The 23,695-nt window shown below is 40.8% G+C and overlaps 1 protein-coding gene across 15 annotated transcripts in view; it reads left to right on the forward strand.

Annotated features, from left to right (window-relative positions):
* Positions 1 to 23,695, forward strand: part of LOC142599141 (adenomatous polyposis coli protein-like) — a 156,777-nt gene that overhangs the window by 53,952 nt on the left and 79,130 nt on the right. For 12 of the 15 annotated variants that reach the window (XM_075738814.1, XM_075738815.1, XM_075738811.1 and 9 more), the window contains 4 exons: positions 1,323 to 1,407; positions 2,257 to 2,458; positions 9,265 to 9,373; positions 16,133 to 16,246. In XM_075738814.1, coding sequence (XP_075594929.1) covers positions 1,323 to 1,407; positions 2,257 to 2,458; positions 9,265 to 9,373; positions 16,133 to 16,246 — 510 coding nt within the window. Of the gene's footprint in view, positions 1 to 1,322; positions 1,408 to 2,256; positions 2,459 to 8,122; positions 8,247 to 9,264; positions 9,374 to 16,132; positions 16,247 to 23,695 lie in introns of those variants that run through there. The other 3 variants (XM_075738821.1, XM_075738822.1, XM_075738823.1) reach the window with 2 other exon arrangements.

Raw genomic sequence — 23,695 nt, forward strand, 5'->3', positions numbered from 1 at the left:
TACAGAAAGGCGCAATATTATATCTGTTAAAAATGAAGAATATCTTGATTTTGTGTAGATGCTGGTCTTCTCTTCAAGCAGAGCAAAATGCATATAAAGTGTATCTTCTGTACAAGTTGCAAAAATTAATAACATTGATAATAAGGCATGCTAGTTTCCTAAAAGAGCAAAACAGTGTTGTGGAGGTTTTTATAATTATCTAAAACTTGTTAGATTTAAGGTCTGAACAGATGATGTGTAAATCTAGGTGTAGAGTCTGTGTATGACAAGTATGGAGTATCATTACTTAGAATTTTTTCTTGACTACTGCTAAAAATATTTTTTCTATAATATGAAAAATCATATTTTAGATTATAATAAGGTCTCTTTGCCTTGTGGCCAATCTTTTCAATTTATTCTTGCTATTGATGTATCTGTTGTTATGATATGGAAAAGACATTCACTATAACTTGCATTTAGTTTTCCACCTCAGTTTAGGCTACTGAGCATTAGGACCTGGGGGCTTACAGGCCTCTTTTAATCTAGTATTCATTATTTACTATGAATCTTTTTATGCGTTAGAAGTATTTTCCTTTAGCTGTATAATTTGATCATATGTAGTTTTGATAGCATGCAGGGATATTCTTAGCTTTGAAGCTTTGGCTGCATGGAGGAGTCCTAAATCTTTGCCTCATAGGCATTATGGTAGTAGTAGTAAACAGAATAATATGACTCCATGAAGGAGCCCTAAATCTTTTCCTCATAGGTATGATAGTAGCAGTGAGAAAAATATGACTCTCTGGTGGCTTACAGTGGTGATAAGGCCTCACAGGAAGAAAAAAAAACAACAAACAAAACAAACCCAAAAACCTACAACAAAAAAAACCCCTAGACAGTGTTTCTTCTGATATCTTTGAGGTTCAAAAAATGTACTATTCAAGACTTTAGTAACTTTTAGGTATGTATCCAAATTTTATATTTACAAGACTAACTTTAGAAACACAGATTGAAAAATGTGACTGTACTTTGTGCTTCCATTTTTCCATCTGTAAATTAGAGATAAGTGATATTCACTTTGAGAAGAACTAAATAAGCTGATAAATTGTATTATCAGAGAAGATGAATTATTCAGTATAGACTTTACATTGTGACAGTGTTTGGGGAAGTATTATAGAATATATTTGATGGAAATTAGTTATGACACGATCACTGCTCACATTAAATATAGTTTACATCAGTGTCACAGTAGCTGTTGCATAAATGTGTACTTGAGGGCAGGATAAGATGTATTTACCTTGGCTTATTATTGTAAAGATTTCTTAATTATGTTTAATTTCTTATAGGAGGTGCTGAAACAGCTACAAGGAAATATTGAAGATGAGACAATGGCATCTTCTGGACAAATTGACTTAATGGAACGACTTAAAGGTAAATTTAGAATTATGCTTTAAGTAGGTTCATTTGTTTCTTAGTTGTTGTTGCTTTAGGATAAAATTTTCCAATTCAGCTGCATCTTCTTTCCAGTACTAACTTTGGAAATTAGGCATAATCTCAGTGTCTGTTATTATTTGCCAATTATTTTAAGACACATTTTCAAAAAAGAATGTGTTCTTATGTTGCTTTTGTGCTTTTGATACTGTTACCCCAAGGCTTCATATGAATTGCATTTGATATATCTTACACTTTATTCACTTCTTCATGAAAAAACTGGTTTTAATTGTTTAAATTAGTGGTGGATTAGTTCCACCAATTTTCTGAACTCGTTTACATGCCCTGCCCTTTTCCTGTCACATTACTAGAACTGTATCTGTCATGCTGAAAATTGATGCTCCCTTCCCTAGAGCATGTGGTAGAACGTGTACCTATCCCGTTATGTGGGATGTGCAGAACAAGCCCAGATCAGTGACTCTCTGCATACATCTGTTATCCCTATCACAGAACCGGAAATATTGTAGAGGATGTCTACATTTAGGCCCCTATAGTGGAAACACTTATCATTTACATGATGGCAGAGCATCTGTGGGATCCCTGAGAAAGAGACTATTAGGAAGCGGGACACGAGCAATTCATATGACATTTATGTCACACTCTGCCTGTTTTTTTAAGACAGACAGACATACTGGTGTCATGATACTGTTCTGGTTGGCAGGATTGTAGTCTGTTTCCATCAAAAAAGTCATAGATTTGTTCATGAAGTATGAAATTAAGATAGAAATTATCTTTTAGATTTGTGCTGCTCAATTTCAGCTCTGAAAATGTTTGCTCTTTATTACCCAGAACTGAACTTGGAAAGTAGTGACTTCCATGGAGTGAAATTAAAGCCAAAGGTGTCTATGTGTTCATATGGGAGCTGGGAAGGGTCTGTGTCAAGCCCTCCAGGAGAGTGCAGTCCTGTTCCCATAGGATCATTTCCAAGAAGAGAATTTATGAATGGAAGCAGAGAAAGCACTGGTTATTTAGAAGAGCTAGAAAGAGAGAGGTAAAGTTCTTCATTTATTCATTCAGTATGCATTGACTTCTAATTTTAACATGAAAATTTACTAACATATATGATATTTAACTATCATGCATATGATTTTGATCAGTGGTGTACTTATCCTACCAGGGAAGGAAACCAGGAATATGCATTAGATTTAAATACACAAAACCATCAGAAATCCTAAACCACATAATATAGTTTCTGCATATATGTATTTAATTGTTACTGTTTGTTTGCTGAAGGTTATTTTATTTTGATTAGCAGATTTTCAGCACCTTAAATATATTTTTTGGAGGTGGGGGGTGGAGCATCCCAAACACCTCCATATCGCCTCGCCACTGTTGATAAGTGCTGAAACTGTAGCAATGTGATGGTGCAGTCTTTCTCTTTTTTGCAAATGGTTATAGTTACTGTAGGTGGTTGATTGGTTACTTAATATTAGGAGTAGTTTACCTAGTGATTCTTTTCTCTAATAAAAATGACTGCTAAACAAAAGTATCTTGAACATGTCATCCCCATATGATGTTTTGACTGTTGGCAAAACCATAGACAAGTTTTTTTTTTTTCTTGGAAGGTAATATGAAGAACATACATCTAGGGCATATTGCAAAGTTGTCCCACAGTATCAATCAATTGTGAAGGAAACGCAAAGTAAAAGACATGCAGCTGTTTCCATTGAAGGCTGCTTTATATCCTAAAATGAATCTGACTGAAATTCCAGATGTTTTCAGAGGCCTCTCTGTAAGACAAGGGTTTCTAAAGATTTGGGCATTGAAAGCTACTTGTTGGATGGGATGTGTGGTGGGTTGAACTTGGCTGGCCACCAGGTGCCCACCCAGCCACTCTCTCACTCCCCTTCCTCAACAGGACAGGGGGAGAAAATACGATGAAAAAGCTCATGGGTCAAGATCAGGACAGGGAGATCACTCACCCATTATAGTCATGGGCAAACAGGACTTGACTTGGGGAAAATCAATTTATTTTACTGCTAATTAATAACAGAGTAGGATAGTGACAAATAAAAACAAATCTAAAAACACCTTCCCCCCACCCCTCCCTTCTTCCCAGGCTCAACTTCACTCCCGACTTCTCTATCTCTTCCCCCCACTTGGAGTGGCGCAGGGGGATAGGGAATGAGAGTGGTGATCAGATCATAACACTTCATCTCTGCTGCTCCTTCTTCCTCATTCTGTTCCCCTCCTCCAGCATGGGGTCCCTCCCATGGGACACAGTCCTTCATGAACTTCTCCAATGTGGGTCCATTCCATGGGCTGCAGTTCTTCATGAACTGCTCCAGCATGGGTCCTTTTCCAAGGGATACAGTCCTTCAGGAACAGACTGCTCCAGCGTGGGTTCCCTGCAGGCTCACAGGTCCTGCCAGAAAACCTGCTTCTACATGGGTTCCTTTCCACAGGCTGCAGTTCACAGGCTGTGTGTGAATTTGGTAAATTCACTAGATGTTTAGCTTGGCCAAAATGATCTTCTGAAGGGGGGGGGAGAAGAAAAGAATTCAGTTACCAGAACAAATGATGAAATTGTCTGCATATTTCTCTGTTGCTCATCTCCCTTCTAGTGTTTAAAGGGGGGAGGAGGGTGTATGTGTTTAGGTTACCAGTTTAGAATAGAATTCCTATTAGATGCACCCTGCTTTCTCTCTGGCTAGTTCCAGATGTACTTGGTTTTATTGAATTACTAAAGCACGTACCTAAAAAATTTTAATAGTATCTTCTGTAAAAACAGCTACCATATCCTAAAAATTTGCTGTCTCAATAATTATTTTTTTATGCAGACAATTCTGTTTCATTTTCCTATTTTATGTATTGCTTGCTTGAAAGAGAATTGTACCTGTTTTGCCTCTGATGTTGAGCAAAAGCCACTGTTTGAAATATCAGTAGCTTTGAGAGTAATTTTCAGGAATTGTATCAATTAGTCTTTACAGTATGAAATTGTATGAACTTTCTTAAGATATATAGTTTACATTGTATACTGCATAGTCGTGGTTAAGTCAGCATGACTAAAGGACCCCAGCTCATTAAGGGCTGTTGTCATCTCCTTGCACCCCAAAGAATAAAGGATATCCCTGAACTACTGAGATAATGCCAGCATCCTAGCCCTTCTAACACCTCTGTAAAGCCCTCCCATTATCTGGCATCATAGATAAGTTACTGTAGCAAGACCAACTCCAGGGAAATCTAGATCAAGAAAGAAGCAGGTGGGTGATGACGGCATAGAATTATAGTTGCTTTGCAAAACAGTAGTATATGTGTGTTAAGTAGCGATTGGTCAAATCATGTTGTATCTGAATGCTTGAACGGTATAAGAACCCTGTGTAAAACTTCATTTGGTGTGCCCCAATTTGAATGGGACATCGCAGGCACATGAATAAAAGAATTACTCCTGTAATTCTATACTTTGCATCCTAGCCTCTCTCCTCAGTCGACACAGGCCAGTTGTGAAATTTTCATGACACTGTGCAGAATGCCTGTATGTACAGAAATCAGGCAACCGGGGTATGTGTTAGAGGTTTGGGAAGTTGAGGGCAAAACCAGGGACTCTCACAAACATTCCCTGAGGAGAATCTATTAGCATTTCATTCAGTCTGACTAATTTGTCCCAATAACAGGGTTACAGCCCTTGACTTAGGGAATTCCTGCCCAGACCCATCCTTGTGACTGAGGAACTCAAGTTACCCTGTAATTCTGCTATAGTACCTGCAACAGTAGGGTAATTGTTGTTTGTTTCTTTTCAGTGATTTTTGATTGTAAACCCATCTGGTATAATAGCTGTCCAAGTAAATTACTTAATGTGTGGTCTTCACATTCTTTATTTAAAAACCAAGCAAACAAAACAAAACAACTCCACAGTTCTGTTTCAACATAACTGTTGAATCAAATCTCAAAAGTTATGTTACTCTGTGTTTAAAAACATTCAACACTTAGGTTTGCATAGTTTTTCTTAGATGTGTATAGTTTTTCAGTCTTTTGCAACTAAAGTGAGGGAGAACCACTTGACAACTGAATTGGTAGTTGGAAAGGAACGATGGTTTTCCTTAACCTCTTTCATAGGTAATTTAGATGTCACTAAGAATGTGATTCAATAGAACAGACAATGCCAGTTACTTCTTTATATGTCTGAATTTTTACAAGTATTCTTTTTTTTTTTCCTTTCCAAGACATATCAAATCCTGTCAGTTTTATTCCCAGTTCTGTTCATGTGTCCTTGTCCACCCCTCAATCACGAGCCCATCTAGATGTCATATCTCTTCCTTGGTGACCTGAGGTGTCATGGGCTCACCGAGCTATAAATAATTCACCCTTATGTTGCCAGTCCAAATCCACCTGAGCCACTTCAATCTTGGCAGCCTGATCCACCTGCTGGGTGTTCTGATGTTCCTCAGTGGCCCTACTTGTAAGTAAATGGGCATCTACGTGACATACTTTTAAAACCAGCTTCTCTAACCGGGCAGCAATATCTTGCCAGAGTGGGGCAGCCCAGATGGGTTTGCCTCTGCCGTTACCAGTTGCTCCGCTTCCACTGCTGTAACCACCCCCACAGGGCATTGGCCACCATCCATGAGCCAGCGTAGAGGTACAGCATTGGCCACTTTTCTCTTTCAGCAATATCTAAAGCCAGCTGGATGGCTTTCACCTCTGCAAACTGGCTCGATTCACCTTCTCCTTCAGCAGCTTCTGCAACTCGTCACGTAGGACTCCATACAGCGGCCTTCTACCCTGGATGTTTTCCCACGATGCGACAGGACCCATCAGTGAAGAGGGCATATGGTTTCTCATCTTCTGTTAGTTTATTATATGGTGGGGCTTCTTCAGCAAGTGTCACCTCCTCCTCTGGTGACATTCCGAAATCTCTGTCTTCTGGCCAGTCTGTGATCACTTCCAGAATTCCTGGACGATTGGGGTTTCCTATTCGAGCCTGTTGTGTGATCAGTGCAACCCACTTACTCCATGTGGCATCAGTTGCATGGTGTGTAGAAGGGGCCCTCTCTTTGAACATCCAGCCCAGCACTGGCAGTCAGGGTGCCAAGAGGAGCTGTGCTTCAGTGCCAATCACCTCTGAAGCAGCTCGAACCCCTTCATAGGCTGCCAATATCTCCTTTTCCATTGGAGTGTAGCGGGCCTCAGATCCTCTGTATCCCCGACTCCAAAACCCCAGGGGTCGACCTCGAGGCTCCCCTGGTGCTTTCTGCCAGAGACTCCAGGTAGGGCCATTCTCCCTGGCTGCGGTGTACAGCACCTTTTTTACATCTGGTCCTGCCTGGACTGGCCCAAGAGCTACAGCATGAACTATTTCTTGTTTAATTTGTTCAAAACCTTGTCGTTGCTCAGGGCCTCATTTGAAATCATTCTTCTTCCGGGTTACGTGGTAGAGAGGGCTTACAATGAGACTGTAATTTGGAATATGCATTCTCCAGAAACCCACAACACCTAAGAAGGCCTGTGTCTCCTTTTTGTTGGTTGGTGGGGACATGGCTGCTATTTTGTTGATCTCATCCATTGGGATCTGATGACACCTGTCTTGCCATTTTATTCCTAAAAACTGGATCCTCTGTGCAGGTCCCTTGACCTTACTTTCTTTTATGGCAAAACCTGTTTTTAGAAGGATTTGGATTATTTTCTTCCCTTTCTCAGAGACGACTTCTGCTGTGTTTCCCCATTTGATGACATCATCAATGTATTGCAGGTGCTCCAGAGCTCCACCCTTTTCCAGTGCAGTCTGGATCAGTCCATGGCAGATGGTGGGGCTGTGTTTCCACCCCTGGGGCAGTCGATTCCAGGTGTACTGGATGCCCCTCCAAGTGAAGGCAAACTGTGGCCTGCACTCTGCTGTCAAATGGATTAAGAAAAATGCCCGAGGTACAGAAGTGACAGCAATGCTGATTACACAGACCAAATCATTCTCATGGCCAAAAATTATTATTAATAGAATATACAAAACAAGTGATAGACAGCATAGTTTCTCACTACCCAAAGCTGATGCTCAGCTAGTTCCCGAGCTGCCCTGCCTCCTGGCCCATTCCCTAGTTATATATGGGACATGACATCATGTGTTATGGAATATCCCTTTGGTCAGTTTGGGTCAGCTGTCCTGGCTGTGTCCCCTCCCAGCTTCTTGGGGGCCCCCTGCCTTCTTGTTGGCAGGCCAGGATGAGAAGCTGAAAAGTCCTTGACTGCTTGGCAACAACTAAAAACATCAGTGTGTTATCAACATGATTCTCATCCTAAATCCAAAACACAGGACTATGCCAGCTGCTAGGAAGAAAATTAACTCTATCCCTGCCAAACCAGGACAGTCCTTGAAAAAAAATTAGGGCTATTAGTTTAGCAGTAACTAATATAAATTATATCCTGGAAATTTTAATTTTCCATTTGAACAATGTTCAGGTTGCTTGCTTTGGGTATGGAATAGTAACCTTAAGTCATTACAACTAATTTGAAATATTTTAAAAACAGGAACTAATATATTTTAAAATATGCATTTTTAAATTCTTTATCCTACATAAAGTTCCTTCATATGAAAGCATGTTTTTTTCCAAATCATGATTGAGATGCATTAAGAAGTAGTCAAGGGTAATTTTTATATCTGTTGTATGTTGGTTTTGTTCTTTAATATATTTACAGTAATTATCCATGACTTGTTTGTGTGTTTTACAAAGGTTCTTATGGCTCATGCTCAGAAAGACTACAACCTGAGTTTAGAGGGAGAAGGATGTAGAAGTTAAGGGATGGGAAATAATACTGGGCAAACTTGTATGCAGCTTTCTGTCCTCTAGGTTAGTGATTGATTTCAGTCTTAAGCATTATCAGTCCAGCTTTGTTTATGAATGCTATGCTTATTTAAGTTTTTAAGTACCTCTATCTTTATAGTGGCTGTAAACTAATAGGATTTTAGCATTTGCTTTTATGTTAATGAGCAATATGAAAATATCAGAAGGAAGAAGAGTGCTTGCAGAAAGCACTTACAAGAAACTAAAACTTTTATTTAAAGAAAAAAAAAAGCTTGCCTGTATACCCCTACTAGCAGGATTTGGGCTTTAAAATTTTAAAATGTATTTTTAAAAAGTGTAATAACAATAAACAATATGTAACTATATTGATAAGTTATGCAACTATATAAATATTTTTTATAAAGGATCAATAAAATAGTATGTAAAACTTTTAATATTTTTTCATAGTTTGCATATAAATGTCTTCAATTCCTTATAGTGGTATTCTGATATCTTTATAATTCTAAATGGGTTAAGCAACTGTAAATGTATCCTGTATATAACATATGACAGAAAAATACTCTTTGAAAGTGTTTTTAATAATCATGGTTTTGTGTGCTTTAACACTGTTTTGTCATGGATGACAGAGTGAGGAGGCACTACAAAGGCAGAAAAGATAACTGAATTTAGTAATGGGATTCTGAGGTGTATACACTTTTGCAATATTCAAGCCTTTTCTTAAATAGCAGTTGTAGTTTGCTGCATTGTATAAAGCATATTGTCATAAAGAAGCAGGATGCAAGTTAGCATGTGACTAGTAACTGCTTAGATTTCACAAAACGCATCTCAGCTATAGATTTCAAACTGGTTTTCTAAAGTGACTTGCTTAGCACAGCATAATTTCAGAGTTTGATTAGCTAGGGACAGGGAACAGAACTGACCTTCTCAACTTATTGATAGAGTTGTCTTCATCAAACATCATTTCTTATTTCACCTTTTATATAGGTATCAATGCTTATTGCTGTAACTGTATTTGATAATGAAGACTTACTAGTGAGCCATTTTTGGCTTTTGTTTTTGATAGATCTCTGTTGCTTGCGGAGCTTGAGAAGGAAGAGAAAGAAAAGGACTGGTATTATGCTCAGCTTCAGGACCTTACTAAAAGGATTGATAGTATCCCCCTTACTGAAAATGTAAGTTACTACAGCATGCTCATTTATGTATCTGGTGCTATGATGTCTGTTTAGATGTTGTGTATATTTAATGAATTTAGGGACATTCTCTACTATTGTTTTCATTTAAAGCATTTTTTGTTCACTATGCAGAGTTAATTCAGACTAAATAATGTATTTTTTCCTTTGCAATTCCCTGGTTTTCAGATGTTATTTTATCTGTTAAAATTCATACTCATCAGTATCAATGTCAGTGTTAGAGAGGAGCAATGAAAAGTTATGACAAATAAGTTATATGTCAGTAGGTTTCTTTAACTGTATCTCCCAAAGGCCTTTTTTTCTGTCAGTTTTGTTATTTTATCATAGAATCATAGAATAGTTTGGGTTGACAGGGACCTCAAAGATCATCTAGGTCCAACACTCCTGCTGCAGACAGGGACACCTTCCACTAGACCACATTGCCTAAAACCTCATTCAACCTGGTCTTAAACGCTTCCAGGGATGGGGCCTCCACAACCTCTCTGGGCAACCTGTTCCAGTGCCTCACCACCCTCACAGTAAAGAATTTCTTCCTAATATCTAATCTAAATCGACCCTCCTTCAGCTTAAACCCATTACCCCTTGTCCTGTCACTACACTCCCTGATAAACAGTCCCTCACCATCTTTCCTGTAGGCCCCCTTCAGAAACTGGAAGGCCGCAATAAGGTCTCCCCGGAGCCGCCTTTTCTCCAGGCTGAACAATCCCAACTCTCTCAGCCTGTCCTCATAGGAGAGGTGCTCCAGCCCTCCGATCAGCTTTAGTGGCCCTCCTCTGGACTCGCTCCAACAGCTCCGTGTCTCTCTCCTGTACTGGGGCCCCCAGAGCTGGATGCAGTACTCCCCACTCCAGGTGGGGTCTCACAAGAGTGGAGTAGAGGGGCAGGATCAACTCCCTCGACCTGCTGGTCATACTTCTTTTGATGCAGCCCAGCACACGGTTGGCTTTCTGGGCTGCAAGCGCACACTGCCGGCTCATGTTGAGCTTCTCATCAATCAATACCCCCAAGTCCTTCTCCTCGGGGCTGCTTTCAATCCATGCCTCGCCCAGCCTATAGTCGTGCTTGGGACTGCCCTGACCCACGTGCAGGACCTTGCACTTGGCCTTGTTGAACTTCATATGTGGAATGGATTCCTTTATGTTTGAGAGAAATATTAGCCTAAGAGACCATTTACACAGGAGCTCTTAATTCAGAACAGTGAGTCAAGTGGTGCTATAGCCTTTGCAGATATTAATGCCCCTGCAAACTTCTGTCTTGGTATCTCCAAAGTGTCGTCAAGTCACTCTTTTCTGGGATAATGAAGATCTCTAATATCCCAGATAATACAGGTTTTCCTGCTGTCAGACCTCAGCAGCTTGGGTATATTTGCAGTGCATTCTTTAGTGCATACACTTATGGGAAGACTTGGTTGCCCATCTTTACAGAGCCATATCCGTTCAGGAATCAGTTTAAGCTGTATTTATGCAGTATGGTCAGAACTAGTCAGCTTCCTGGAAGTAGAAATAGAATATGGAAACACTTTAGTGACTGGGGTGAAACAACTAGACTTCAGCAAATCTAATATTAAGTCACAGCCAAGTTAATCAGAAAACCAGGGACAAGGGGAGAAAGAAGGAGAAAGGACCTTGAGAAAATGTAATCCATTTCCCAAAGGCATTGTCAGTTATATCTGTGTCACTCTAAATGTGTCATAGGTTTTAAGATGAATTTTCCTCAACTTCATAGGTAATCAATTGTTAACTTAACTCTTCATCTTATTAGAATGTTTTACTTAACATCTACACCAAATTGCTTTTGTGGCAATTTATGTCCATCACTACTTATTCCATTCACCATGGAAGGATAGATCCCATTCTTTCTTAGCAGTGTTTTACATATTTGTAGACTGTTATCTCTTGTTGGCTTTCTGAATTGACCTTGGTGAAGTCTTCTGGGAGACCTGCTGTTGGTGACTTGTTTATATGCAAACTGAAAAATTGTCAGAAAACAGTGAAGAGTTGACTTGTAGCAATAATGAAAAAATACATCAGCCATAATTGAATTTTCTAAGAATAAATAAAACTTTTAAACTTTATCATAGTTTCCTCAAAGTTTCACATTTCTGTCTCTCAGTTCATCTCATGTTTTATCTCATGCTTTGAAATGTACAACCTTCTCATTTCTGTGCATCTGCCAGAATACAGTTGGGCACTAGGATTGTGCTTCAAGCTTTACCTTTCTTTTCATATGTCTGTAGCTGAAGGCTTCCTTCTGACCTTCTTTTAAGACCCTTTTCCAGAAAAAAAAGGATAATGAATTCTGCCTTCATAAGATCTCTGCATATTATTGGTGGAACAGAATGACTAATGTATACTGGCTTTGATTTTTCCTTTTTCCATACCAGGAGAACCTCTAGAACAAAGAAGCAAAGGTGATTTCTGTCTTCTGTTAGTGACCATCAATAATGTGGTTTTATGGTAATGCCAAAAGGTCTGCCGTATCCCTGTAATACATAGCACTGTTTTAAGACAGATGGTGAAATACAGTAGTGTATTCAGTTTATATGTGGCAAGGTTTTTGGGAGGGGGACACTGAAGGGGTGGTTTCTGCGAGAAGACACCAGACGCTGCCCCCATGTCGGACAGAGCCAGTTCCAGCCAGCTCTAAGACAGACCCACCGCTGGCCAAAGCTGAACCAGTCAGCAAAACTGGTGGTGCCTCTGTGATAACATATTTAAGAAAGGGTAAAAACTGCTATGCAACAGCAACTGGGAGAGAGAGGAGTGAGAATATGTGAGAGAAACAACTATGCAGACACCAAGGTCAGCGACACTGGTTGAGAGAGTCCCTTGGGAGACAGTCCTGAAGGGCAAAGGAGTCCAGGAAGGCTGGGCATTCTTCAAGAAGGAAGCCTTAAAGGCACAGGAGCAGGCCATCCCCACGTGCCATAAGACGAACCGGCAGGGAAGACGACCGGCCTGACTGACCAGGGAGCTTTGGCTGGGACTCAGGGGAAAAAAGGAGAGTCTACCACTCTTGGAAGAAGGGGCAGGCAACTCAAGAAGAATACAGGGATCTTGTTGGGTCATGCAGAGATAAAATTAGAAAGGCAAAAGCCCAGCTAGAACTCAATCTGGCCACTGTTGTAAGGAATAACAAAAAATGTTTTTACAAATAAATTAACAATAAGAGGGCCAAGGGGAATCTCCATCCTTTATTGGATGCAGAGGGGAACATGGCCACCAAGGATGGGGAAAAGGCTGAGGTACTTAATGCCTTCTTTGCCTCAGTCTTTAATAGACAGACCAGCTGCCCCCAGGGCATTCAGCCCCCTGAGCTGGAAGACAGGGACAGAGAGCAGAATAAACCTCCCATAATCCAGGAGGAAGCAGTTAAGGACCTGCTATGCCACCTAGACACTCACAAGTCTATGGGGCCGGATAGGATCCACCTGAGAGTACTGAGGGAGCTGGCAGAGGAGCTTGCCAAGCCACTCTCCATCATTTATCAACAGTCCTGGTTAACAGGGGAGGTCCCAGATGACTGGAGGCTTGCCAATGTGACGCCCATCTACAAGAAGGGCTGGAAGGAGGATCCAGGGAACTACAGGCCTGTCAGCCTGACCTCAGTACTGGGGAAGATTATGGAGCCATTCATCTCGAGTGTGCTCACCAGGCATGTGCAGGACAACCAGGGGATCAGGCCCAGCCAGCACGGGTTCATGAAAGGCAGGTCCTGCTTGACCAACCCGATCTCCTTCTATGACCAGGTGACGCGCCTAGTGGATGAGGGAAAGGCTGTGGATGTTATCTACCTGGACTTCAGTAAAGCCTTTGACACAGTCTCCCACAGCATTCTCCTAGAGAAGCTGGCGGCTCATGGCTTAGACAGGTGCACTCTGCTGGGTAAAAAACTGGCTGGAAGGCCGAGCCCAGAGAGTAGCATTGAACGGAGTTAAATCCAGTTGGCGGCCAGTCACAAGCGGTGTTCCCCAGGGCTCAGTCTTGGGGCCAGTCTTGTTTAATATCTTTATCAATGATCTGGATGAGGGGATTGAGTGCGCCCTCAGCAAGTTTGCAGATGACACTAAGGTGGGAGGGAGTGTCGATCTGCTTGAGGGTAGGAAGGCTCTGGGACCTGGACAGGCTGGATCGATGGGCCAAGGCCAACTGTATGAGGTTTATCAAGGCCAAGTGCCAGGTCTTGCACTTGGGTCACAACAACCCCAGGCAATGCTACAGGCTTGGGGAAGAGTGGCTGGAAAGCTGCCTGGCAGAAAAGGACCTGGGGGTGTTGGTTGACAGCTTTCTGAATGTGAGCCAGCAGTGTGCCCAGGTGGCCAAGGTGGCCAACAGCATCCTGGCTTGTATTAGAAATAGTGTGGCCAGCAGGAGTAGGGATGTGATCATCCCCCTGTACTTGGCACTGGTGAGGCCGCACCTCGAGTACTGTGTTCAGATTTGGGCCCCTCACTACAAGAAGGACATTGAGGTGCTGCAGCGTGTCCAGAGAAGGGCAACGAAGCTGGTGAAGGGTCTAGAGAACAGGTCTTATGAGGAGCGGCTGAGGGAACTGGGGTTGTTTGGCCTGGAGAAAAGGAGGCTGGGGGGAGACCTTATTGCTCTCTACAACTACCTGAAAGGAGGATGTAGCGAGGTGGGTGTTGGTCTCTTCTCCCAAGTAACTAGCGAAAGGACAAGAGGAAATGGTCTCAAGTTGCATCAGGGGAGGTTTAGATTGCATATTAGGAGAAATTTCTTCACCAAAAGAGTGGTCAGGCATTGGAACAGGCTGCCCAGAGAGGTGGTGGAGTCACCATCCCTGGAGGTGTTCAAAAAACGTGTAGACATGGCACTTTGGGACATGGTTTAGTAGACATGGTAGTGTTGGGTCGACGGTTGGACTTGATGATCTTAGAGGTCTTAACCTTAAAGATTCTATGATTCTATGAAGAAGGAGGGGGAGGAGGTGCTCCAGGTGCTGGAACAGAGATTCCCCTGCAGCCTGTGGAGAAGACCATGGTGACACAGGTTGCCCACCTGCAGGAGCAGGTATACTGGCAGGAACTGTGGTCCATGGGAGACCCATGCTGGAGCAGTCCATTCCTGATGGACTGTACCCCATAGAAAGGACCCATGCTGGAGCAGTTCTTGAAGAACTGCAGCCCATGAGAAGGACCCATGTTGGAGAAGTTCCTGAAGGACTGTATCCTGTGGGTGGGACCCCACACTGGAGCAGGGGAAGAGTGTGAGGAGGAAGGAGCAGCAGAGACAAAGCATTATGAACTGACTGCAACCCCCATTCCCCCTACACTGCTTAGGGGGAGGAGGTAGAGAAGCCAGGAGTGAAGTTGAATCTGGGAAGAAGGGAGGGGTGGGGGAAGGTGTTTTTAGATCTGTTCTTATTTTCTCACTATCCTACTCTGTTATTAATTGGCAATAAATTAGATTTCCCCAAGTTGAGTCTGTTTTGCCTGTGATGGTAATTGGTAAGTAATCTCCCTGTCCTTATTTCAACCCATGAGCTTTTCATCATATTTTCTTCTCTTTTCCTGTTGAGAAGGGGGAGTGATAGAGCAGCTTGGTGGGCACCTGGCAACTAGTCAGGGTCAACCCACCACAAGTAGTTAGGTGCTTTGTAAAACTTCATGAAAGATTTAAAATTTTATCAGTCATCTTATACTTGTGTATAATTGTTCCTAATACTGAAGAATGACTATCCCTTCTAGTTTTGCTTTTCATACATTCATGCAGTCATTGGTTTTGGTTTGTGGTCTATTTTGTTACTAGTCTCTTTTTGCTGGAGAGTAGACTAGAGAAAAGTCTTCATGAAATTAATTACAGCTGCCATATTTGCTCATCACCTCCCTTTTTTCAAAGAGTTCATGTTGTTCTCTTCCAGAAAGACAGTTCTCTCTGATATTTAAATTATGTATCTTCTAATCTTCCATGGCATTAATTTCATTTTATGTTCCACTCCCACATAGCTATATATTTGAAACCACTGACCTGACAAGAAATTAAATAAATTCATATTGATCTAGCAAGAACAGTTAGAGTGAAAGATAATCATGTGTATCAAAAGATTGTATCAACTAATTCACTTTTTGAGCAAACATGTTTACTGGACCTGTTAATATTTTCTGCCTTGCTGGAAATTTTCAAAACTTGTCTTGACTTGGGCCTGGATAACCTAATCTAAGGCCCTGCTTTCAACACAAGGTGGGACCAGGTGATCTCCAGAAGTCCTGTCAGTCTAGACTGTTCTATGTTTCTACAGTCTTTTAAAATAAAGCTTGAGGGAGTTGAACATAAATCATTTTTCTTGCTAATTTTTAGTATTTTCCCTTAGTTGCAAAGACCTGGGTTTTTTTTTAAAAAAAAAATTGAAATTATAAACTGCCTTTACTGATGCCTTGAAAAATATATTGGTTGGAGTACCTTTCCTTAAGCAATGTTGTAGGTCATGAATTCAACAGCTATTGTAAAAAAACCAACAGGTTAGTTAAAAAATGTTAATGAATTATATTGTCCCAATGTTTATATATTGCTTTTAGTTATTTGACAAGACTTGCAGGTAGCCTATTGGTTTATCAATATTATGTCTTCTTGCTTTTAACAATGTAGTAATATTTTAAGGGTCTATTTTCATGTTTTGTTTATGAAGTTTGGTGTGGAAATGTAATTGTTTTGCTTTTGTTCAGAGAAATACATAGTTTATATCAACCTTATTTAAAATGCCTTCTTTGTACTTCAATTTCAGTTCTCCTTGCAAACAGATATGACCAGAAGGCAGTTAGAGTATGAGGCAAGGCAAATCAGAGCTGCAATGGAAGAACAACTAGGTACTTGTCAGGACATGGAGAAGAGAGCACAGGTATAGTTTTTCTTTCATTAGTAGAAGGAATTGGAAAAGATTTTCCTGTGTTTTCATTAAGTTATTGGTGGTTTATATCTTTAAACTGTGTGTAAACCCAGTGAATACCTTAGAACATTTGCCTAGCCTTTTAAATACAAAAATAAGAATTGAAAGTTGGAGAGGGACTTTGAAAACTGGAGAGGGACTTTTTACAAGGGCATAGATAGAACAAGGGGTAATGGCTTTAAGCTGAAGGAGAGTAGATTTAGTTTAGATATTAGGAAGAAATTCTTTACTGTGAGGGTGGTGAGGAACAGGTTGCCCAGAGAGGTTGTGGAGGCCCCATCCCTGGAAGTGTTTAAGGCCAGGTTGGATGGGGCTTTGAGCAACTTGGTCTAGTGGAGGGTGTCCCTGCCCGCAGCAGGGGGGTTGGAACTAGATGGGCTTTAAGGTCCCTTCCAACCCAAACCATTCTATGATTCTATGAAACATAGAAAATGCCTACTCAGCAAAAAGGACCTTTCTCTGCCTCTTTAAAGAAAGCTTGTGAGTAGGTGGGAGCAGTAGACAATGTCTTGAAAATAAAGTAATTTTTGATCATTTGGTTGTAATTTATTTCAATTTTAGCTTTGAACAAATGTGTAATTGCAACTGCTTTATTTTGTTTGTCATGTTGGTATTGAAGTTTGTGCTTTTAAGTGTAGAGTAAATTCCAGTTGCTGTTGTTAAGTTTCCTTGACCAGAAAGCATGTATCAAGGAATAATCTTTGAAAATGAGATATGCATCCTCTAATTGTAGAGCTCACTCTATGAGGTATGTACATTAAGGCCATGTAAGGATCTATATTGACATATTCAGACAGACCAAAGTTCACTCTTCCTTTTTTAAGCTGCTTGGATAACTGGCTCTGATCTGGAAGCCGTATGGCTATGTTCTAGAGGTTTATCAGCTATGGTGCTGCCCTGTACTAATACAGCTGTGCTACTTGTGTGCAACCAGCTCCAAATGAAGGCAGAACAGACTCAGAATTGTCTGTGTATGTCTGGTTAGCACTGTTGTAAAAGAAAATAATACTGAATCAACATTAGAACTTCTTAGGAAGATATCCTCTCATTAAAAGCTGGCCAAACTTTAAGTGCACTCAGAGAATAACTCAAGTATTTCTAAGATTTAACTGTAGTTATATCACTATGAAAATAATTAAGTTGTCCCTAAATGTGTACTTCCCTACACATTCTGTTTTAATTCTGAGGGGGACACTGCCAAGAGGATGTTGATTTTTTTTTATGGTTTTCTGAATTAATGTTTGCACATGGGTTTATCACAACTATTTTATTCCCTATACATATGTATAAAACCTATATACTTATGGAAATTAGTGTCTATTAGGATTATATAAAGGTTATAAAATAGGAAATAACTAATCTGCATTGGTTTTATTATACTAAGGACAGGTGTTAAAACTGTGTAGAAGTTAATTGTTGTATAAATACATAAAAGCAAATTCCAGATTATTCCACTGTAATGTTCAAATGTGAAAACTGAACTTTTCATATTTGGCAAGTATAGTGAACTTGCTAGCTTTTCAACTTTCATTTTGCTCTATATTTTTGTTCCTCCATGATTGTGATACAGAATACAATGCCAAATGTAAGTTGGAGGAAGAGAAAAGTTGAGCTTTATAAAGACTGGCATTTCAGACTATTCTGTATTAATAGTCCCCAAATACTTATTCTGTGAGAGAGCTGATAACCTGCTGCTGGCCAAGAAATTCATGTACTAACTGCCCTTTCTCCTGGACCGTAAATTAATAGTAAAATAATAGCCTTCTCCCTCTCTCATCTGTCATCATTGGGACTTGCTTCCTTTAACCTCCTTTTTCTGAAACACTGTGTACATTAGTTAGCTCACAGCAACTTATTATTTATGCATTATCCTTTATGAAGTTTGTATACAAACTAATGCCCAACAGTTATTAAAAAAGATGCATTAGTAGTGTTAGCAATTTATTTTAGCTTATCCCTTTAAACTTCACATGGTAGTTCTTGTTTGAAAAAAGAAAAAGACGTAGTTAATCACATTTTATTTTGACTATTAAAATGTTGTGGTCCAGTACTTATAAGCAGAAATAAAATTTCATTTCTGCAAATGTGGTGAGTTGACCTCAGCCAGCTGCCAAATGCCCACCCAGCCTCTCATTAACTTCCCTCTCCCACAGGATGGGAACAAAATAGAAGGAAGTTGAAAAGAACAAAATAATGACAGTTTAACAGGGGAAGCAAAAGCTGCATGTGCAAGCAAAGCAAAAAGAAGAATTCATTCACTATTTCCCATCAGTAGGCAGATATCCAGCCACTTCCTGAAAAGCAGAGCCTTAGCACACATAATGGTTGCTTGGGAAAACAAATGCCATAAGCATGAATGTCTCCCCCTTTCTTCTCTTTTCCCTGAACTTTTATTGCTGAGCACAATGTCTCATGGTATGGAATATCCCTTTGGTCGGTTTTGAGTCAGCTGTCCTGGCTGTGTTCCCTCCCAATCTCTTGTCCACCCTCAGCCTACTCTGTTGGGGGACGGAAGAGAGAGAAAGCCTTGATGCTGTGCAAGCACTGTTCAGTAGTAGTCAAAACATTGGTGTGTTAACACTGCTTTAGCCACAAATACAAAGCACAGCACCATAGGGGCTGCTATGAAGAAAGTTAACTCCATCCCAGCCAGATCCAGTACAGTAAAATCTAAAAAAAAATAAAAGACAAATTCTAATTCCAAGACTTGAAATCATGTTCACATAGAATGTATTTTTCCTTCATGCCAGAACAAAAGTTATGTCATTAGGTTTAGAGTTTCTTAAAATATCTCTCTCAAAAAAAAGATCATTCTTTTATGAATTTATTCCAAGAGCTTTTAAAATTGGTGTCCCATCCCACTCAGTGGGTAAATGCTCTGCATAGGCGGGGGTCTGTCATCACTGAGCAGGCGCAGTATATGCTCAGGAATGTTCCAGAAATGAGTCAGTGGGTTGTGGGGGTCTTGGGGGTCTCACTGTCGTCCCCCCCTTCAGGGTTGACTGAGTGATGGCCTTTCACAGGCACGCATGCACAGGACACAGATGGTCTTTTGTCTACGTGTTTCAGGAATAGGGGAAGGGGCTCGCAGGACAGTATCCTGCCTCTGCAGGTTCTGTTCTTGGCTGAGATGGATGTCTGCGACATTCCCTTAACATTCCCTCAACATTCCCTCGTTATCAGTTTATCCCTGCTTGGGTCAAGATGGATGTTTGCAACATTCACTTGTTATCAGGGCCTTACAATTGGCTAAAACAGCAGACCACTAAAGGTTTCAGAAAACTTGCATTGTGGTGTGGGTTGACACCGACTAGCAACTGAGCACCTACCAGCTGCTTGCTGATTCCCCACACACAGTGAGATGGAGAAGAGAATTGGAAGAGCAGAAGCAAGAAAAACTTGTGGGTCAAGATAAAGACAGTTTAAGTGAAGGGAAAAAAAAAAGAAAAAGGGAAAAAAGCAAATGATGCAAAGGCAATCACTCACGACCTCCCACAAGCAGACTGATGCCCAGCCATTCTCCCAGCAACAGCTACTGTGAAAAGACTACCCCCTACCCACCCCCAAGCTTTATTGCTGAGTATGATGTTATATGGCATGGAATATCTCTTTGGTAATTGAGGTCAGCTGTTCAGGCTGTGTCCCTTCTCAATCTCTTGCCTACCCCCCAGCTACTCACTGGGGAGGGGTAGAGTGAAAAAGAGAAGGCCTTGATGCTGCGCAAGCACTGTTCAGGAATAGCTTAAACACTGGTGTGTTATCAACACTGTTTTGGTCACAAATCTAAAACACAGCACCATATGGGCTGCTGGGAAAAAAAGTAACTCCATCCCAGGCACACTTGGTACAGTTCAGATGGGATCACTGCTGCACTTGATCCTGATGAGGATCATTCTCCATTGATTTGGGTGGCTCCTGCTGGAGCATCGTACAGCAATGGCATATCATTCAACTCACATCATGGCTAATTTCCCCCGAGGTTAAATCTCCTTGAAGGTACATACCAGATTTCCCCATCTTGATGTATTACCCACCAAGTACACCCAGGTCCTTGTGTGAAAGCAACTCTATGAATGGGTTTGCCTTTCCCCAAGGAAGGAATAACCCACACTGTCTTTACAAACCAGTTCCCTATGCACACTACGGAGACCTTATCTCTTTCCACAGTATGCAGGGTTTGTTTTTGGGTGGGCCCAGGATGGTGAGCAGATCTTCTAGTGTTAACTAGCCAAGTGGCTTCTGCTAGTGTTACCGCTCAAATGGCAATAAAAACTTTCCAAACAGAAATGCAGTTTAGAGAGCCAACGTTGGTTTATTCAGTGCTGGGTGCATGGGGGATCTCTCCTCCTAACATGCACACTTAGCCTTCAATCTCTTATACATTTATACCCTTAGGTTACAAAATTACACTTACATCACTACAAAATTACATTTACATCACATAGTTACCTTATTGTGATTGGTAAAAAGTTTTCTCGCTTTGATTTAAAGCTATATACTTAGAGAAATTCAAAGAGCATGCCCAGTGAGGGGTGGTTGTAAAAGAAATCTACCAGACGTGAGTTACCCTAGGTTTGCTTTATTGCAGCGCTGGATGCACGGGGGAAACAGCTCCACCAGATGTGCATGCCAGGTGATCACCAACACACAGGTTATACAGAATCAAAATATACATATTCATTATTTTTCTAAGAAGAGGCAGTCCTATGATAATAATTTCTTGGAATCCATTTCCATATTCTCCTCCCCATCACGCATGCTCAGTGATTTGAGTCGGTGGTCTTTAAGGGGTCTCTGGTGGTCGTCAGTGGTTGCACACCCATGTCCGCTGGATGACCCTCTTCTTGCAGGCATGCGCAGTATCCTCGCTGTGGATGCACCTGTCCATAACAACTTCATAAGATTAATATTCCCGGGCCTATTGTCCGGTTGGGTAGGGACTGTACATGGAACATAGCAGCATTGTACATCGCCATGGTCAGTTAGCTTCATTACCTATTACCTTGGTTAGAAACCCCTTTCCCACGATTATAGGCTTTGAAACAGTTCTAGGCCTTAAGCAGCTTTCTAGTTAACATAAGTTTTCTTATAGCTAAGCTTCTATATTTTCTACAGTGGTCATACCTCAAAGGTGGATAGCTTTTAGAACGGAGGTGTGTTTTGGTATTATAATTAGATTATAATGAACAAAGTTCAGTCAAAGGACATGATTTGGACAGAAAATAAAATATTACTTGCATCCACTGCCAACTATATGCTTTATCTATTCTGTCGTTCACATCAGGTTAGGACTATACAATGGACATAATTAGCAGCCACAAATTGGTTAGCAACATCAAACAAAACACAATCACCCAACCATCGCCATACTGTTCTGCTCAGAATGTTCCCTTCCCATCACCATGATTAATCATTCAGTTACACTAGGGTTGGCATGGCATCACCTGAGGGTGGCAATGCTAATGGGAACACTTACACAGCACGGAGGGCTCAGGAGCGTATCTGAAATGCTTGTACACCAATGCACACAGTATATGAAACAAACAAGATGATCTGGAAGCATTGGCCAGTTCCCAGATCTATGATATCACTGAGACTTGGTGGAATGAGTCCCAGTCTCCAATTCTGGCAATCTGGTCTACCTGCTCATTCTTTTGATATTCTTAGGTGGCGCAGCTATTGGGCATGTGAGTATCTTCATGACATACCTTTAGAGCAATGTTTTCTACCTGGGCAGCAATGTCTTGCCACAATGCAGCAGCCCAGATAGATTTATCTCTGTGCTGCCTGTTGGTCGTCTTCCACTTCTGTAGCCAAACCCATAGGGCATTTCCCACCATCCATGAGTCAGTATAGAGATAGAGTGCTGGCCACTTTTCCTGTTTGGGAAATATCTAGGGCCAGCTGGATGGCTTTCACTTCTGCAAACTGACTTGACTTCCCTTCTCCTTCGACAATTTCTGAGGCTTGTTGCATGAGACTCCACAGAGCAGCATTCCACCTGCGATTCTTTAGGGAGATCTCCTAATTAGCACGCTCATTATTCACAAAGGGGTGTACATTTTAGTATTAAAATCAATACAGGTGAGTTGAGGATACACTATATCTTGATACTCTCTCAAGGCTAGATATATTTTATATACACGTACAATAGGGAAAGAATACTTTGAAGGGTCCTGTTCTAAATCCTTGGTCCATTGAGAGATCCTATCCTGGTTACTGTAGTTTCAGAACATACTGTTAAGGATACTCGAGGTGGCGTATACTTTGCACAGTCTTAACCCTTATTTTTCCTACATCAGATCCCCCCTTTGAGACTTATGGACATATTTTACATGTCCCATATGTCTCACCCTATATCTTTCCAAAAAGTTTGTTGTCCAATTCTTTTTGATCAATTTGCTTGGAGAATGAGTTGTCTTCCAATTTTGTCATCACAATTTGTTGGAGTTTTCTAGTTCTTAATATAGTCTTACCTAAATCCGTACATATTGGCAGGCAGTGGATCATACAACAACTTAACAGTAATATAATCAGTATGAGTATAGCCATCAAGAATAGTTGTTTTAGCCAATTCAGATTAGGTAACCAAGACGTTAACCACGAAAAATCCAGTCCTTCTCGTTCCTTAAAATTTGAGGCCAAATCTTTTCATTTTTGTATATCTTTTTCTATTATTTGTGAATTATCTGTGAAATTGAAACAACACATTCCTTTAAACTCCTCACATCCATGATTGTGTCTTAAGAGCAGATAATCGATGGCAGCTCTGTTTTCTAATGTAGCTTCTCTATTCTGTGCTATATCTTTGCCCAAAACTGCTAGAGCCTGGGAAGTATAGTTTGGTTTTGATCAATGCACAGGCAATTTTCTTTATTGTATGATAGTTCATGGCTACTCCTATTCCCAGTGTTGAGACTGCTGCAGCTATCGTTTCACTTGGGCTCCAAAGAGTTACTTGTGAGTCACAATTTGAGGGCAAAGTTTGAGCTTGTCTTTTCTGTCTTTTCTCTATATTTTCTTACTAGGAAGCCAGGCTTATCAGTCTTCCTATAGAACATTGTCCTCCAGTCACGTTAGCAGGGATATATGTGTAAGCTCTCTTCCCACAAAGGAGGAACCATCCTAAGGGGAGTATAGTATGGATCAAAGTGTAGCTTGCTAGCTCAGTTCTACTACACTTCAAAGGAGGTTCAAAGCAAGATAAATTTTCACATTTTGTAGGCACAATTTATGAACCATATGCAGCTTTCTGCAGAGAGCATACCTCTCACTTCTACTCTAAGCATTCCCTTATCATGTATTTTTGTAAGTTTCCTTCAACTATACATGCTGCTATAGGTTACATTAATGTCAAAGGATTTCAGCATTGTATAGCTTTTCAAAAGACAGGGAGGTGTT

Source organism: Balearica regulorum, chromosome W, assembly GCF_011004875.1.
Source record: "Balearica regulorum gibbericeps isolate bBalReg1 chromosome W, bBalReg1.pri, whole genome shotgun sequence".
Taxonomy (NCBI): domain Eukaryota; kingdom Metazoa; phylum Chordata; class Aves; order Gruiformes; family Gruidae; genus Balearica; species Balearica regulorum.